This window comes from Chiloscyllium punctatum, chromosome 26, assembly GCF_047496795.1.
Source record: "Chiloscyllium punctatum isolate Juve2018m chromosome 26, sChiPun1.3, whole genome shotgun sequence".
NCBI lineage: Eukaryota > Metazoa > Chordata > Chondrichthyes > Orectolobiformes > Hemiscylliidae > Chiloscyllium > Chiloscyllium punctatum.
In genome coordinates, this window is record NC_092764.1 from 54,471,618 (window position 1) to 54,490,243 (window position 18,626).

The 18,626-nt window shown below is 42.1% G+C and overlaps 1 protein-coding gene across 1 annotated transcript in view; it reads right to left on the reverse strand.

Annotated features, from left to right (window-relative positions):
- Positions 1–18,626, reverse strand: part of LOC140453242 (dynein axonemal heavy chain 5-like) — a 293,833-nt gene that overhangs the window by 68,064 nt on the left and 207,143 nt on the right. The window contains 5 exon segments of the mRNA XM_072547816.1: positions 1,694–1,894; positions 3,160–3,336; positions 4,957–5,071; positions 5,903–6,010; positions 6,981–7,104. Of these exon segments, the coding sequence (XP_072403917.1) occupies positions 1,694–1,894; positions 3,160–3,336; positions 4,957–5,071; positions 5,903–6,010; positions 6,981–7,104 (725 nt within the window).

Consider the following 18,626-nt stretch of genomic DNA (forward strand, 5'->3'; position numbering starts at 1 on the left):
GATGAAGCAAGAGGCTGGATTTTCCCGCTGGCGGAGGAAACACAGAGCTGGTTTATTTCTGGGTATCAGACTTGCCCACATGATTTTGCCTGTGATTTTCCCCCCTGGCAGCCAATTAATGGTTAGAAGACTGGTTCACTGTCCAGTTAAGACCAGTGGCTGAGCTCTTATAACTCAAATGCCAATCAGAGGCTTTCCCATTCAAAAGGAGCAACAGGCCACAATGAAAGGTAAGTAAACAAGTGGGATCTTTAAAATGGAGATGCCTTCTCTTTGACATTTACAGCAGGCCACCACTGTGAGAGTTAGGGGATATGTGGTGGAGCCCCCTACAGGGCGATCTGTGGCAGCTCTTGCAAATTATCAAGAAAGGAAGGCTACCTGGAGCTCCCTCGCCAACTACTTGGTAGCTGCTAGTTCTTTATTATCCCAATGCTCCAAACCATCCAGGCTTGTCACTGCTTCCTGGCAATTGCCATTTAAAGCAATAACTTTAAGTAAATCATAGTTTCCATAGGAATCAATGTTAAAGCCAGAGTTAGGTTCCTTTGGACATTTCTCACTCAGAAAAAATTATATATGAATTCAAACAAGGTACCATCACAAACAACACCTCATTCCTAACTGAATTAAAACATATTGCCAAATCCATAAATATTAAAATGACATACATTTATTGTTCAATATTAACCAGTTTCCATCAAGTGACAGAAGTTGGTCAATGCAGGTAGAAGCTGGGTTCCCTCCGCAACTTACACAGTCTGACCTCTGCCACTAGACAGAATGTGGAGCCTCAGTGAGAGTTCAGGAATGGAGCCAGTCATGAAGAGAACAGGGGCAGGAGGTAAGGCCAGAGCAGACCAAGCTGGGAGACAGAGCTGAAAGAGAGATGAGGCTGTGGAAGGGCAATGAGTTCAAGGAGGGTGGCAAGCCCAGGAGACAATAGTGGGTGCAGTAGGAGGCAGTGCTGGGAAGGATGGCTTTAAGTCAAGGATGGCAGCAATGGGGAGAATGTGGGTTGACTGTGGGTGAAGGAGGAAGTGCAATGGGAAAGTTATCTGAGCAGACAGGCCATATAACAGGAAGGTTGGGAAATGATATTAATGTGAAACTGACAATGTTGAACCATTATACTGGCACTAATGTATTAATAAAGTTATAGCAAAATCATGTTAAGTGAACATCAAGGAGGGACTTTCTGTACGAGTAATCAAAGGAATTTAAATCACACAAATGACAGGCTACAGATAATAATAAAAGTCCAGAATCACGAGGAGCAACAAGTTCGGGATTATCACCTTATCCAAATGAAAAGGGCCAGAACCTCTTTCTTCATTTATGACAGTTTTTATACAGTCGATTGGCAGGCTACTGTTCCACTCTATGCAGAAGTGGGAGGGAGAAGCTTTGAAAGTAAAAGGGTTTCTTAATTCTTTCGGATCTTTAAATGTATAGAACAGCAAGACTTTTTTGGTTTTCATTGCTGATACAGCCATTTAATTTATTAAAGGTCAAAACAGATTTTGTTGCTAAAATGATCAGAGAATTCTGAATGGATGAAGGCTGCTAACTTTCTTTGAATCTTTGTAGAACATGGTTCACATTTTCTGACTAAAGATGCCAGTTTACTGTATTCTAATGTGTCACTGGACTATATTAGTCACTAATAACACTGCTACCCAGTTACATTCACCTGTAAAGCTTGTAGAAGGTTTCCTGCCATAAGTTTCAGTGATTCCTGCCATGATGGAGTAACACAGTTCCTTTCTACATCAGGTTTCACTGGGTTCAACTTCCTTTGGAAAAGCAGCAGTACACAGTCCATTATTCTCATAATCAGATGAGGAGGCCGACCGAGTGTTCGTACTAAGGTTATGTCTGCTGGTTTAATTGTCTGCAACATTGAGAGTGAATGGATTAGCATGTTGAGTGTAAGGCCTGGCTTGCATAAATGACAATAATGTGAAGTATATTACCATACTGACTAGTTCACTGCTCCCTACAGCATCTATTGCTCTCCCTATCCAAGGGAGCATGCACTTCCTGCAACTAGTAGAAGTTCACCACTGGAGTTCTGAGCTGGGCATTTGGAGATTGTTGACAGAGGTTGCATTTTATTACTGGGAGTTTTCTGGTTCTGCAGAGATGGGTTGGAAGGTGGAACTATGAGAAGACTCCTAAACTAGTGCATCAGATTGCCCTTCTGATTCATCCCTACCTCTGAGCGATCTTGACAAAGGATGGATCAATGAAGTAGAGGTCACCATTCTCACAGAATTGATTAGGCCCAATTAATGGCTATTTGGGGTAAAGGTGTTGCCAGGATCTTCCCACAGCAGACAGGTCCCTGCTAGGATGAGACAGCGACATTTAACTGGAGGTGGCTTCTTGTGGAGATGTCATGGCACTGTCTGCATTCCTTCTCACTCAACCCAGAATGTTGTGATATGGCACCCAGACCTGTGACTGCAAAACATCCTGAGGAAGTTACACCCTTCCAACAGAATAACCTTACACCTTGGTCATACATATATTTTGTTTCATTTATTCCCATCCTACAGAGAGTACCTCCATTTTGAAGTGCCCCTGTAGTCTCCCGCCTGCCTCCACAGTGGTTGTTTATCCCAGTCGTACTGCTGGCCAGCTATCACAGTAAACCCTCAAACAGGGACTCCCACACTTCCATTTCCCCAGACCATCCATCACTGGATGGGGCTTCCAGAAGAGGCTTCCTAATATCTTCCCATAGGAAGATCATGATCAACCTCTCACCAGAGCCAACTCTGGGTTGATGCCAGGATTGCAACCCAGCTGCGAAAATTTAATCCAACTGTATCTATACTGTCTTTCTATTTGAAAACATCAAACCTTCTCCAAAAACCTTATCAGGATTGGCAACTTGTGATGTGGGTCACACTCATTTCCTATCTGGTTGTGATGCAGCACATTCACAGAAGAAATTAGCAATTTTTAAAAAATAAAAGCATTCAAACACTTCAGCAAGGATGATTTAATTAGAGTCATCGAGCCATGGAGATTTAGGGCACAGAAAAAGGCCCCTTGGCCCATTGCATCAGTGCTGATCCAAAACAACCAGCTAACTAATTGAAGCTAAATCAGATTCACCTTAATGACTCCTCCACCATTGCTCTGGCATACCTGCAAAGCTGCTTCAGCTTCTTCTAGTGCTGGTCTGGCAGCTTCAAGTTTTTGCTCAGCCACTGCCTTATCTGCCGATATGCTGTCCACAATCGCCTGGGCTCGGTCTTTGACATTTTGTACCTCCATCTTCACTTGCTCTGAAGCGTGTGCCTTCAGAGTCACCTCTTTCAATACCTTGCAACAGCAATTATTTAATACCATTACTAGTTATTCATTAGCGTGCAGGATCTGTAACCAGATTTCTTTCCCAATTCATGATGTATCAATGCACCTCATCCCTCTGCAACATTAAACTTATGTCAGTTACGCAGTGATTACAAGACATTACAGCGGATCCAAAACATTGAATGTTCTGATTGAAAATGTGCTGGCATTTCGAAGGCTGCATGGATGTGTAGTAAAGCAGTGAGCATTAGGGTATGATGCTCTTTCTCATTTCTTTCTTTTTAAAATCCTATCCTCCTCTCAGTAACCTATTCTATACCAATTCTTTATGCCTTTTTGGGAATACATTCACTTTAACTGCACAGTACTCTTGAAGTAGCAAAGCAGTTCAAGATCCATCATAAGATTATAGATAAAATGTGACACTGAGCCATAAAACAAGACATAAGAGCATGTAACCAAAGACTTGTTAATGGAGGTAGGTTTTACAGAGGGTCGTAAAGGGTAGAGAAGTGAAAAAGTCCAGGAAGAAAATTGCATGCTTGCACTCTGGATGGCTGAAGGCACAGATGACAATGATGAGGTGAAGGAAGTTGATGATGCACATGGTCAGAATTTGAGCAGTTTCCAGAGGATTAAAATTCTGGAGAAGATTAGAGATAGAGACCGGAGGTCTACACTCAGCTGAGTGAATATTAACAGGCTTTATTAAATGTAACTATTTCTGGGAATAAAATATCTCTCTGGAATGATATAGATGCAGATTCCAGTTGCATATCATCTGATGTCATGGTGACAAAACTCCTTCTGCATATGCTCAGGAGCTATTAGAGTAAAAGTATAATTATTCCATTGATCCACAGAGCATGCAGAATTTTGAAGCTGAGGATGAGAAATTTCAAACTTAGGTACTGTTTCACTTTGAGCTTAACGAGGTTTATCAGCAGAAGGATAATAGATGAATGCATTTGGATAGTGCACAAGGATTTGGAATGAGTTCAGGTTTATAGGGAATTGAAGATGAAAAGCCAACCAGGAGAGGTCAGGAATGGTTTAAAAAGTCAGAGAATTATCTGAGACTCAGACTCAGGTTTACATTTTGCCAATATGTTGTATGTTTGCTGAAAACATTCTAATGCTTCGGTAGATTTAGATTGCAGCACGCTGGTTGAAACATCGGACACAAATCCGAAAGACTAAAATTTATTCTGATGTTTGTTATGAAAGAATTATTGACAATTATTTTGAATGCATTGTGTTTATTCCTGACAAATATTTAAAACTTTCCAAAAGAGAACAACTGTAATAGAATATCCCTTTATTGTATGAAAGTTATGTTAACTATTGGTCTCTGTTACCACTGTAGGACATTGCAGACTTCTTGCAAAAGTAGGTTACAAGCATCTGAATGTAGTCATTAGTCTCCATCATTTAAAACGCTATAAATAATAGATTAATTACTTCCTGCGAAAGTTGCACATTTAGTGCTGATTCAAAATCAGTATTAGAAAATATAGTTGGCAAAGATGATCATTTTCAAATGTGCCATGGATTAATATTTTGAATACGCAAAAATGATATTGATGTATTTTAACCATTTTTCATTAAATGGATTTATCATCTCATTACCATATCAGCCTTGTCATTGGCTATTTTAAGTTCTTTCTCTTTTGTTTCCAGTTCTTTGCTGAGGGCCACAACCGATTCTGAGGCTTCCTTCAACTTCTGTAAACCTGTCTTCATTCTTTAGGAGAAAGAAAAGCAAACATTCGTATCAGTTCTACTTATGCCTTTAACCAACGTTAAGAAAAAAGCCCAACATAACAGTGAAGTCATCATTCTGAATTTTAAACGTAGGTTGTGTTGAATTATGTGTCAGCTGTGGCTCAGTTATAACACCATTGTCTCTGAGACAGAAAGGCAGTGGCATATGTCCCACTTCATAAGATGTGAGTATAAAAACCTAAGCTGAGAGTTGAGTGCACAAATGAAGGACTGCTGAACTTTTGAAGGTGCTGTTTTTGGATGATACATTAAACCAAAATCCTATATGCCTCCTGGAATTAAGTTTAAACTTTCAAGGCACTATTCAGAAAAGAACAGGGACTTTTCATGATGTTTTGGCAAAAAATGTATTCCTTAATCAACATCATTAAGGAACGTATAATCTGATCATTTACTTTTGTTAGAATTTTACAGTAAATATATTGGCTGCCTTTAGTGACTATGGACTAAATTTTGCTATTTACAGGCAATTCCACCCACTGGGCCAAAAGGGGAGGATAGCAACAAGACCTGAGATGGCACATTGCTGGTGACGACACCCTAACCCTGAAAAGCTATCGGCCTAATTAGTGCCACCATTAACTGCTGATCATTGCTAAGGCTGAAAGTTTGGGTGTGGTCACACCAAAGACAGGTTAGTGAGGTTTGAGGCAGTGTATTTGATGTCTTGACATTGTTAAAGGTGTTATATATGTATCAGAACTTTCTTCTGTGATTTTGTAAAGTACACACTATATGCCTTTTAAATGAGCAGAGAATCCATAGTACAGAATAGGTCAGCTTACATTACCTTTCTGCCAGAGTTTGCAGCTCTGACTGTTTCTCATTGTATACAGCTTTGTAATCCTGAATGAAGGACAGGTAGGATTTAGGTGTAACATGGGTTGACCGCCGGAATCTGTTGATACAAAATTAAAGCTGGTTATCCAAGTATAATGAATAAATAGACAGCAGCAGTCTAACTCCTGCATGTCATAGTTCCTGCCAAAAATATTTTATGCCTGCTAAGAAATTCATTTCCCATTAACATTCAGTAATTAACTGAGACTTTTACAGATAACTACAAGTTAATGCCCATCATGTTACATGCTGTGGTACTACAGAGGTCAACTCTATAGAGTTGTATAGAATTGCAGGTATGACATTAGCCAAAACAATACTGAGTCTCCTTCTTTCCCAACCTAATTAAGCATGTGTTCAGGTCAATCCTTTTTAAAACATTATTTTGCTAAAATTAAATGCCAAAAACATAAGTAAGAGCTTATACCAGAAGATTTGTAATAGAAAGGTTTTCCCTGGAGGAGCTTCAATATACATCCGGGAGGAAAAATTAAGACTAAGATACAAAGGAAAAGTTAGTTCATGTGATATTCCTAGATGAAGGATCTATATCAGGTAACCAGACTCCAATATGTAGTTAAACAAAATCACCTAACCAATATAAATTTAAATTTAAAACTGAACATAATCGCGGATACCTCCCAGCTCCAAACATTCTTGGTGAGGCATAAAATCACCACACTGGGGAACTACTCAATGATTTCTAATATTTTGAAAAGACAGTATCACTGACGTATTGATGTTAAATTGGCTTAAGGTATCTCCCCTGCTTGAATTACTGCAGGTTTTCATTTTTACAGGTGGAAAATATTAGAGTGTAAGTGTAACTGTGTCACATATAAGATCCACATTGCAATAAACGATGCTTCAATTAGCAATACCTTGAAAGCCAATATAGCAATATCTCCAGGATAATGGAGATGTTCAAATATTCAGATGTCAGCAGCCTTACATTAAAAATTCAACAGTTTCCCCATCTATAATTTCTCGGAGTTCATAGGTTAATATCAGTGAGTTGGTTGACACACCTTTCAAAGTACAACACACATTTCTCGGCGACACCATCTTGGAAAGTCCCCATGCACTCCACCACTTGCTGTTTTACCTCTTGCGTGCATTCAATCTCAAATGAGGACAAGAAATGGTCGGACACTAAAGAAAAATAAACATATATTTTAAAACCCTGGATATTGTGTCTTGATTAGATTAGATTAGATGATTAGATTACTTACAGTGTGGAAACAGGCCCTTCAGCTCAAGAAGTCCACACCGACCCTCCGAAGAGCAACCCACCCAGACCCATTCCCCGACAGTAACTCCTTCACCTAACACTATGGGCAATTTAGCATGGCCAATTCACCTTCTTTGTTTAAAGAATCAGAATTTCAACGAGTATTTCAGTTCTAACCCAACTTTGTTATCAAACCAGCTGTTAATGGTTGTTCTGTTCTTGTCTGGTGTGCTGACCTCTACCTGGCAGAAGTTCAGTGCAACTCTCATGACATTTCTTCTCATCTCCCCTGGATCTCTGTGGTTTTCAGGACTGTCACTATCCTCATTACCTCTGGAGATATCACCTCCACAGGTTCCCATCTCAGAGTCCACCAACCCTGCACAAACTGTTTTTACTTCTTTCCCAAAGTTCACAAATGTGACTGTCCTGGCACACCTATCCTTTCAGCTTGTTCCTGCCTTGCTGAACTTCCTGTGTTAGAATCATAGTATCCCTACAGTGCCATTTGACCCCTGTAAGGATACCGAGTCTTGGAAACGCATCCCACCAATACCTAGCCACCCCCATTCTATCCCCATATCCCTTCATTTACGTTGGCTAACCTGCCCAATCTGCACATCTTTGGTCTGTGGGAAGAAACCAGAGCACCTGTTGACTGGATTTTTCACCCTTTATTTGGCCTGTTCCCACTTACAGTTGTGTTCATTTGATGCTTTAGTTCAGTTCTGTAATTTCCAGGTTTCTGGTTTTAGCCACCTTTTTTTCATCATAGAGATGTGCAATACCTCTACACATCTGTCCCTCACCAGGATGGTCTGAAAGCTCTCTGCTTCTATCTTGAAAATACCATCCTTCTCCCCACTGAGCTCACTCTCATTTTAAGTTACTTCTCCTTTAAACTCTTCTCATTTTCTGCAAGTCAAAGGTGCACCTACATGGGTCCCAGCTAGGCCTGACTCTTTGTGGCATATGTGGAGCATTCTTTGTTCCAGTTCTAACAGGGGCCCCACCCACAACACTTGCTCAATCTATCAATTAAGTCTGCATTGCTTCTTCCTGCACTCATTCAGAACTGGAAAAAAAATTCAGTTTTGTTTCCAGTTTCCATCCTTCTCTCACCTTTATCGGGTCAACTCTAAATCTCCCTTGACTTCACTGCTTTCATTTCTTAATAGGCAACCCACTATTATCCATTACAAGCCCAATGATTCCTACAGTTACCTCGACTACACTCCCTCCCACCCTGCTTCCTGCAAAGATTCCATTCCATTCTCCAAGCTTCTCCATCTGCATCATATTTGTTCTGATGATGTCACCTTCCAGTGAGGTTCCTCCAACGTGACCTTCTCTTTCCTCAAATGAGGAGTCACCCTCAACCGTGTCCAACCCTACCACTGTTCTCTGCCCCTAACTTTCCTTTCCAGAGCAGTAATGCTCCCTTTGTCCTAACTTTCATTCCGACTAGGCTCTGCATTCAAAAAATCATCTTCTGCCATTTCTGTCACCTCCAGCAGGATGTTACACCTTCCCTTCCACTCCACTGTAGCATTCTGCAAGAAGCGTTCCCTCTATGACACCCCAGTCCACTCCTCCATCACTTCTAACACTTTCTTACCCCTCCCCCTGATATGCTACCTTTCCATGCAATCGCAACAAGTGTTAGACTTGCCCACACACCTTCACCCTCCTCACTGCCCAAGCCCCCAAGCACATTTACTAGGTGAAGCAGCATTCTACTTGAATCTTCCAAGTTAGCCTGCTGTATTTGTTGCTCACGATGCGGTCTCCTTTATATTGGCAAAACCAAATGCAGACTGAGTAACCATTTTGCAGAACACATCCGCTCCACCAATAAGAATAACCCCAACCTCTCAGTTACTTGTCATTTCAATAAACCTGCTTGCTTCATGGAAACATTTTTTATCTCAGGCCAGCTATAATGTTCCACTTTTACAGCCTCTCAGGCTCAATATTGATTTCTGCAACTTCTGGGAGTCTAATCGCATGATGCCTGTGATTTCCATTTTTCTTACATTCTTTCTTCCTGCTCCATGATCTTGTCCTGGTCATGTATTGGGGTTTACTTTGCTCTCAGTAGAGAGGATCCATTTTCTCCCTTTCACGCTTAATCTATACCCATTTTATATCCCTACTTCTCTTTCACCATAATTAACAACTCCTTTGACTTTAGTACTGGGCCTCCACACCATCTGATCTCCTCCCTCCTCCTCTGCCTTTGTCAAAGGTATATCAAAAAAACACTTTCCAACCTTTGCAATTCTGAAGAAGAGTCATATTGGTCTGCAAATGTGAACACTTCCTCTCTCCACAGATGCAGCCAGACCTGCGAGGTTTCTCCAGCATTTTCTGTGCTTGTGGTTCTGACAGCACTCTGATAGCATTTTCTAGGTGCCCAGGTTTCAGTAGCTGGATTTGTTTGAAGTTGGTAGCAAACATAATGGAGCAGAAACAGAAATTACTGGAAAACTCAGCAGGTGGCACAGTGGCTAGCATTGCTGCCTCACAGCGCCAGAGACCTGGGTTCAATTCCCACCTCGGGCTACTGTCTGTGTAGAGTTTGCACATTCTCCCTGTGTGTGTGTGTGGGTTTCCTCCCATAGTCCAAAGATGTACAGGTTAGGTGAATTGGCCTGCTTAATTGTCCATAGTGTTAGGTGAAGGGGTAAATGTAGGGGAATGGGTCTGGGTGTGTTGCTCATCGGAGAGTCGGTGTGGACTTGTTGGGCCGAAGGGCCTGTTTCCACACTGTAAGTAATCTAATCTAGTCTAGTGGAGGGAAATCAGAGTTAACGTTATGTGTCCAATGATCCTTCTTCAAAAGTATTCTGAAGGGTGACTGGCCCCAAACATTAACTCTGATTTGTCTCCACAGATACTGCCAGACCTGCTGAGCTTTTCCAGTAACTTCTGTTTTTGTTTCTGATTGCCAGTATCTGCAGTTCTTTCAGTTTATATAACATAATGGAGCATATGTTTAATGTAAAGACAGGACTGTGTGGCAGTCACTCTCACCAATACTGTCATGGACAGATGATTCAGTGACAGGCGGATTGGTGAGGATGAAATCAAGTAGGTTTTTCCCTCTCATTACTTCACTCACCATCTGATGCTGACCCAAGTTAGCAGCTATGACCTTTGAGACTTAGAATTGGGAATCCAGAGACAGCATATTCCTGTCAGGGTGAAAGGAAAGGCTGGTAGGTATAGGGAATGCTGGATGACTAAAGAAATTGAGGGTTTGGTTATGAAAAAAAAGGAAGCATATGTCAGGTATAGACAGGATAGATCGAGTGAATCCTTAGAAGAGTATAAAGAAAGTAGGAGTATACTTAAGAGGGAAACCAGGAGGACAAAACTGGGACATGAGATAGCTTTGGCAAATAAGATTAAGGGGAATCCAAAGGGTTTTTACAAATACATTAAGGACAAAAGGGTAACTAGGGAAAGAATAGGGCCCCTCAATGATAAACAAGGCGGCCTTTGTGTGGAGCCGCAGAAAATGGGGGAGATACTAAACCAGTATTTTGCATCAGTATTTACTGTGGAAAAGGATATGGAAGATATAGAATGTAGGGAAATAGATTGTGATACCTTGAAAAATGCCCATATTACAGAGGGGAAGCGCTGGATGTCTTGAAACGCATAAAAGTGGATAAATCCCCAGGGCCTGATCAGGTGTACCACAGAACTCTGTGGGAAGCTTGAGAAGTGATTGCTGGGCCTCTTGCTGAGATATTTGTATCATCAATAGTTACAGGTGAGGTGCCAGAAGACTGGAGGTTGGCTAACATGGTGCGACTGTTTAAGAAGGGTGGTAAGGACAAGCCAGGGAACTATAGACCAGTGAGCCTGACGTCAGTGGTGGGCAAGTTGTTAGAGGGAATCCTGAGGGACAGGATGCACATGTACTTGGAAAGGCAAGGACTGATTTGGGATAGTCAACATGGCTTTGTGCGTGGGGAATCATGTCTCACAAACTTGATTGAGTTTATTGAAAAAGTAACAAAGAGGATTGTTGAGCGCAGATCTGTAAGTAATCTATATGGACTTCAGTAATGCGTTCGACAAGGTTCCCCATGGGAGACTGATTAGCAAGGTTAGATCTCATGAAATGCAGGGAGAACAATCCAGTTGGATACAGAACTGGCTCAAAGGTAGAAGACAGAGGGTGGTGGTGGAGGGTTGTTTTTCAGACTGGAGGCCTGTGACCAGTGGAGTGCCACAAGGATCGGTTCCAGGTCCTCTACTTTTTGTCATTTATATAAATGATTTGGATGCGAGCATAAGAGGTATGGGTAGTAGGTTTGCAGATGATACCAAAATTGGAGGTGTAGTGGACAGTGAAGAAGGTTATCTCAGATTACAACAGGATCTTGATCAGATGGGCCAATGGGCTGAGAGGTGGCAGATAGAGTTTAATTCAGAAAAATGCGAGGTGCTGCATTTTGGGAAAGCAAATCTTATCAGGACTTATACACTTCATGGTAAGGTCCTAGGGAGTGTTGCTAAACAAAGAGACCTTGGAGTGCAAGTTCATAGCTCCTTGAAAGTGGAGTCGCAGGTAGATAGGATAGTGAAGAAGGCATTTGGTATGTTTTCCATTATTGGTCAGAGTATTGAGTACAGGAATTAGAAGATCATGTTGCAGCCGTACAGGACATTGGTTAGGCCGGTTGGAATATTGCATGCAATTCTGGTCTCCTTCCTCTCGGAAAGATGTTGTGAAACTTGAAAGGATTCAGAAAAGATTTACAAGGAATTTGCCAGGGTTGGAGGATTTGAGCTATAAGGAGAGGCTGAACAGGCTGGGGCTGTTTTCCCTGGAGCGTCGGAGGCTGAGGCGTGACCTTATAGAGGGCATGGATAGGATAAATAGACAATGTCTTTTCCCTGGGGTCGGGGAGTCCAGAATGAGCTGCCAGAGGAAGTGGTGGAGGCTGGTACAATTACAACATTTAAAAGGCATCTGGATGGGAATATGAATAGGAAGGGTTTGGAGGGATGTGGGCCGGTTACTGGCAGCTGGGACTAGATTGGATTGGGATATCTGGTCGGCACGTACGGATTGGACCAAAGGGTCTGTTTTCATGCTGTCTTTCTCTATGAGTCATGGCAGCATAAGGAAACAATAAATGGTTAGGAATTCCAATGCATGCCTGAGTGTGTGGTAGAGGTAGATTCAATTAAAAGCCTTCAAATTAAATGAGCTAACTTACTACAAAGGAAACCTTTGCTGCGTCACAGAAAATAGATGAGTGAGTGAATTCAGGCTTTCATCTGTGCTAACATTCTATAAATTTTGAATGATCTGAAGTTATTATTTGGTTCGTCCAATAAAATCTGTTGCCTGCTATCTACAAGCTCCATCTCTCTTACTGGCAACAGTATGAAGCTAAATCAGACTGTTCCCAATCAGAATGCCAAGGTGAGCTTTCAATCACATATTAACAACATCACTATTTCTACTTATGTAGCATTGTTCAACTCCAACCTTGCCTCTGTTCATCTGCTGCCGAAATCTTCAAGAAAGCCTTTGCTTCTTCCAAATTTGAGGATTCAGATGTATTTCTGACCAACTTTCAATGTTCTATCCCCCATACCCTTGATCTCATCAAAAACTGTTGTAACGTGTGTCAAGTCTCATTGACCCCCATTTCTCCAATGCTCGCCGGCCCACATTGGTTTCCAATTAAGCAAAATTTTGAATTTGTTTTTTAAAGATTCTCAGTTTTGTTTTCAAATGTCTATATTATTTTACACCTTTCAAATTCTATAACTCCTTCAGCCACACAACCTTCCTAGATATCTGTCTTTTTCTAATTGTGACCCCTTGAACATCTTTGATTTTAATCAGTTCATCATTGGGAACAGTGCATTCAGCCACCAAGACCCTAAATTCAGGAACTCTCCAACTAAACATCTTTGCCTCTATACCTCCTTTAAAAGGCACCTGAAAATCTGCCTCTTCAACAAGCGTCTTATTATGGTACAATGTACCTTTTATGTGACTCAATGTCAAAATTGTCTTATAATGGAATAATTGAAACATCTTGGAATGTTTATTACTATAGAAGTGTTACATAAATAGAAGCTGCTGTTGTTACATCATTTGGCTTACTGTTTCTTCACAATCGTAAAATTATTAAATTTATCCTCATCAATCTCAGATTATAAGATTAACTCAAATAGAAAATAAAAGTCACACTGATGCAGAAAGGGGTTCTCTTTTATGGTTGAAACACAGGCAAATGAATAAGGCAATGTGTTGCATTGGGCTGTACCTGAAATGGAAAATGTTCCTCACCCAACACAAGCATGTATTACATGGATCAGCACAGTAGGCCAGGCAGCATCCGAGGAGCAGGAGAATCGACGTTTCAGGCATAAGCCCTTCTTCAGGAATGAGGCTGGTGTGCCAAGCGGGCAGAGATAAAGGGTAGGAGGGAGGGAATTTGGGGGAGGGGCGCTGGGAATACGATAGGTGGAAAGAGTTTAAGGTGAGGGTGATAGGCCGGAGAAAGGGTGGGGGTGGAGAGGTCGGGAAGAAGATTGCAGGTCAAGAGGGTGGTGCTGAATCCGGGGTTGGGACTGAGATAAGGTGGGGGGAGGGGACATGAGGAAGCTGGAGAAATCTACATTCATCCCGTGTGGTTGGAGGGTTCCTAGACGGAAGATGAGGTGCTCTTCCTCCAGGCGTCGTGTAGTCAGGGTCTTGCGATGGAGGAGGCCAAGGACCTGCATGTCCTTGGCGGAGTGGGAGGGGGAGTTAAAGTGTTCAGCCACGGGGTGGTTGGGTTGGTTGGTGCGGGTGTCCCGGAGGTGTTCTCTGAAATGTTCCACAAGTAGGCGGCTTGTCTCCCCCATGTAGAGGAGACTACATCAGGTGCAACGGATACAGTAAATGATGTGTGTGGAGGTGCAGGTGAATTTGCGACAGATATGGAAGGTTCCATTGGGGCCTTGGAGGGAAGTGAGGGGGGAGGTGTGGGCGCAAGGTTTGTACATCTTGCGGTTGCAGGGGAAGGTGCTGGGAGTGGAGGTTGGGTTGGTGGGGGGTGTGGACCTGATGAGGGAGTCACGGAGGGAGTGGTCTCTCCGGAACGCTGATCCTTCCATATCCATCGCAAATTCACCTGCACCTCCATACACATCATTTACTGTATCCGCTGCACCCGATGTGGCCTCCTCTACATTGGGGAGACAGGCCGCCTACTTGCGGAACATTTCAGGGAACACCTCTGGGACACCCGGACCAACCAACCCAACCACCCCGTGGCTGAACACTTTAACTCCCCCTCCCACTCCGCCAAGGACATTCAGGTCCTTGGCCTCCTCCATCGCAAGACCCGGACCACACGACGCCTGGAGGAAGAGCGCCTCATCTTCCGCCTAGGAACCCTCCAACCACACAGGATGAATGTAGATTTCTCCAGCTTCCTCATTTCCCCTCCCCCCACCTTATCTCAGTCCCAACCCCGGATTAAGCACCGCCTTCTTGACCTGCAATCTTCTTCCCGACCTCTCCGCTCCCACCCCCTCTCCGGCCTATCACCCTCAGTCTCACCTCCTTCCACCTATCGTATTCCCAGCACCCCTCTCCCAAATTCCCTTCCCCCTACCCTTTATCTCAGCCCGCCTGGCACACCAGCATCATTCCTGAAGAAGGGCTTATGCCCGAAATGTTGATTCTCCTGCTTCTTGGATGCTGCCTGGCCTGCTGTGTTTTTCCAGCACCACATTTTTCAACTCTGGTCTCCAACATCTGCAGTCCTCACTTTCTCCTTACATGGATCAGTTCAACATTCAGACACACATTTTTTACCTTTGTGTAAATGAGTAAAATGAGTTTTTCATCCTTGACTAACGGACTCAATTCCAAACACATCACTGACTGAAGTCTAATTTTATGAGGTACATTTTATAACCCAGCTCTATGACTCACTGCTTTATTTTGGAAATATCATTATTCTTTTCTCCATTGATTGGATTCTCAAAACTACTGCCATAAGAGCAAAATTCTTCTCAAATAAATGTTGAGGGTAATATCTGCAGAAAAAGACAAGTTTATCATTTTGAAAATAAATCTAATAATTTTTACATTTTAATATTGGAATATTAAATAATTTACTGGTCATTTAATATTCACAAAACAATCTTTTATTCTGTTTTCTTCTAACAAAGAAAAGAAATGATAAGGTTCATTTAAAGTTAAAAATCATACAATACCAGGTTGTAGTCCAACAGGTTTAATTGGAAGCACTAGCTTTCAGAGCACACTCCTTCATTGTGGAGTATACGATCATAAGACATAGAATTTATAGCAAAAGATTCTGTGTCTTATGATCTTACACTCCACAACCGTCTGATGAAGGAGCAGTGCTCTGAAAGCTAGTGCTTCCAAATAAACCTGTTGGACTATAACCTGGTGTTGTGTGATTTTTTAACTTTGTCCACCCCAGTCCAACACTACCTCCTCACATCATTTTAAATTAGCCAGTTTTCAAATGCAATACTTTACTGCTTACAAATAATTAGTCCAAATGGAGTTTTGTCTATCCATTTAACAAGTAGCTTGAATCTAATTAAGCTGATCAATTTAGTTTTCCAACACAACGTCATTATTTTTAAATAATCATAGAATTGCAGTATTGTCAAAACACATTGCTTCCTTAGAACATGATAAACTAATGTATAGAGTAAAATAGGACTCGATGTTATTTTAACAAGCATCACTGCCAGCATATTAATGTCATTATAAGAATACTGCTTCACAGTCCAGGATCAAACTGAGTTAGTTTATCACTTTAACACTAATTCTGTGAAACAAATTTTGCTTAGTTAAGAAAGTAAATAGTGTCCAAATGTCTTAAGGTTAAATTAGGAGCTTCCCCAGTGATCCAATGAACAAAGGCATCAATTGACCTCAATACCCTAAGTCAGAAGGGTTAAGGAATTTTAGCCAAGATCTTTGAACTTGACCATTCTCCAATTATTCCTCGCTGGAAAGTGTACATTGACAGATGTTGAGAGAAACAGGATACCTCCCAGACCAATTAGCCAAAACATGAGGACTGAATTCCAAATAAGCTAATGGCTGCAATGAAACAATGGGAGAAAAAGGTCAGAAAATGGCAATTAAAAATAAATAAAGTTAGCCAAATGATGGAAACCAAGGTACCTAATGGGTTCAATTTACACTCTGATGTGGTGAAAATAATGGTGAGTGTGTTGAGTTAATCAGATGATCCTCTGTGCCAAAGTAACTTTCACAGCAAAGTTCTATTTTCTTTAGTAACAAATTGAGCTTCTTACCATCAGGTGGAGAGAAGCCTATATTCATGCATTTCCATCTCATTAATTACTTGACTGGGTGTATTGAACTTCCCCTTCTCAATCAACTTCTGCACAATGATGATACTCGTCTGCATAAACCAATCATGTAGCTGGTGACTTTATTTTTCAGCCTCTAGTCCTGGTCAGTACATAGTTTTTGCTGCCTGTACCAAATGTTGCTCAAGAGTCCTTGACTTCACTTTTGCTGTAACCTCTACAAATGCAGTATGTGTCTCCATGGGGACCAAGGATCATGGACATGTCTGCCTGACCTATCTCTCCACATTATAGGAGCATGGCCAGGTACCCATTTCAGCCTCTCAGTTAGCACTTCAGTGGACAGGATCATGCAGCAGTTTTTATATCAGAATGGCACTTGAGCACAGAGGGCGTGGCTGACAGCTTGAGGCTATGAGTGTCACTTCAGTGCAGAAGACAAAGCAGGAGCACGTGGCTGTCGGAAACAGTGAAGCATCAATGTGAAGGGCAGAAAGTTGTTGCTAAACAATAGGGTGGTGTTGCTAATGTCAGAGGTGGCAAATGTGCCAACAGCGCATGTACATAAACAGCTTGGCCATGTGTGAAAGGAAAGAGGAGACATGCTCAGTGGGCTGAGGGTGGACACCGGTCATTTTGGGGGTAGTGCAAGAGTCAATGCAGGAATGGGCTAATTCTAGTCTGGGGGCTGGCCACAGTCAGTCATGCGGTTGGTCCAAAGCATGCCTGGGGTTTGACTCCATTTCAATTGAGGAATGTGGTCATGATCATTTCAGGAATTCAGGGTTGCAATGTAAGGTCACCTAAAGGGCTGTTCCAGTAATCATGGCTTAGATATTTTCGAATCAACCTGTTCAGAGATGTTATCACAACACCTCCGGAGCAGATGGAACTTGAACCCAGGCTGCCTGGCTCAGAGATAGAGACACTAACCTTGTATCACAAGAAACCCTTCAGTAATCAGGAATGCAGTGCTTACACAATGCAGTACACCTGCCTTCAATTCACACTTAATCCACATATCAGTGGTAGTGTTCTCCCCTCACACCACTATTGAAGCTGAGCACCCATGGCCACAGTGATGGATGCAGGTCTGGGCACATATCTGGGAATACTGCTGGGCCAAGGTCTCCCTTTCTTGATTTGATTTATTATTGTCACGTGCTGGGATACAGTGAAAGTATTATTTTGCATGCTTTCCAGGGAAATCACACCATACTTAAGTGTATCAGGGTAACAAAACAGACTGCAGAATATAGTGTTATAGCTACAGAGAAGATGGAGAGAAACATCAACTCTAATATATGAGAGATCTGTTCAGAAGTCTGATATCAGTGGGGAGGAAGCTGTTCTGGAATCTGTTGGTACATGTTTTCAAATTTTTGTATCTTCTGCCCAACAGAAAAAGACACAAGAGTATAACTGAGTGATCTCATGTTGGAGCTAACATAGCAATGACTCCTTCAATCTTCCATTGCAGACCACCAATGCCTGATATGCCCTCTCTCTTTCTGTAGATTGATCATATGATTTATGGTCAAGGACAGAGTCACATCTTCAACATGGAGCTCAGCAAGTGCCTGGTCTCTAGCATTCCCCGAATGCCATGGATATTGAGGGCTTCTTCCTCCACCTGTTGTTCACCAGATTGTATACCCATGTCTATTTCACAAAGATTTGTATTTATGAGATCTCAAAACATCTCACATGCTATGGTACCAGCTGAGGTACAAACAAATGCCCAGCTGATGCATCCTTTTCGGGGAGCAGGGGGAGGGGGTGAGCGGAGGAGGGAAGTGGGTCACAGTCTTTTCCTTAAAGATAATGGTGGCACAAGATAACTCAGGTTGTGGCTTCTTGTATTGGGACTGGTGCTAATGTTTGTAGAAGAGCAGGTAAAGAACTCAGGAATAATATACGCAGAGAAATGTTTTTGCTTCCATGATGATCCAGGAAGAACAGGGAATGATATTACTTACTGGGTCGCTGGCCCATTCATGTCTCCCCACCACTACGGTAACAGTCCTGGTTTTCCTGGCCAGCTCAATGGCCCTTTCTTCAAAGGGGTGAGGAGCTTTATTTTCACAAA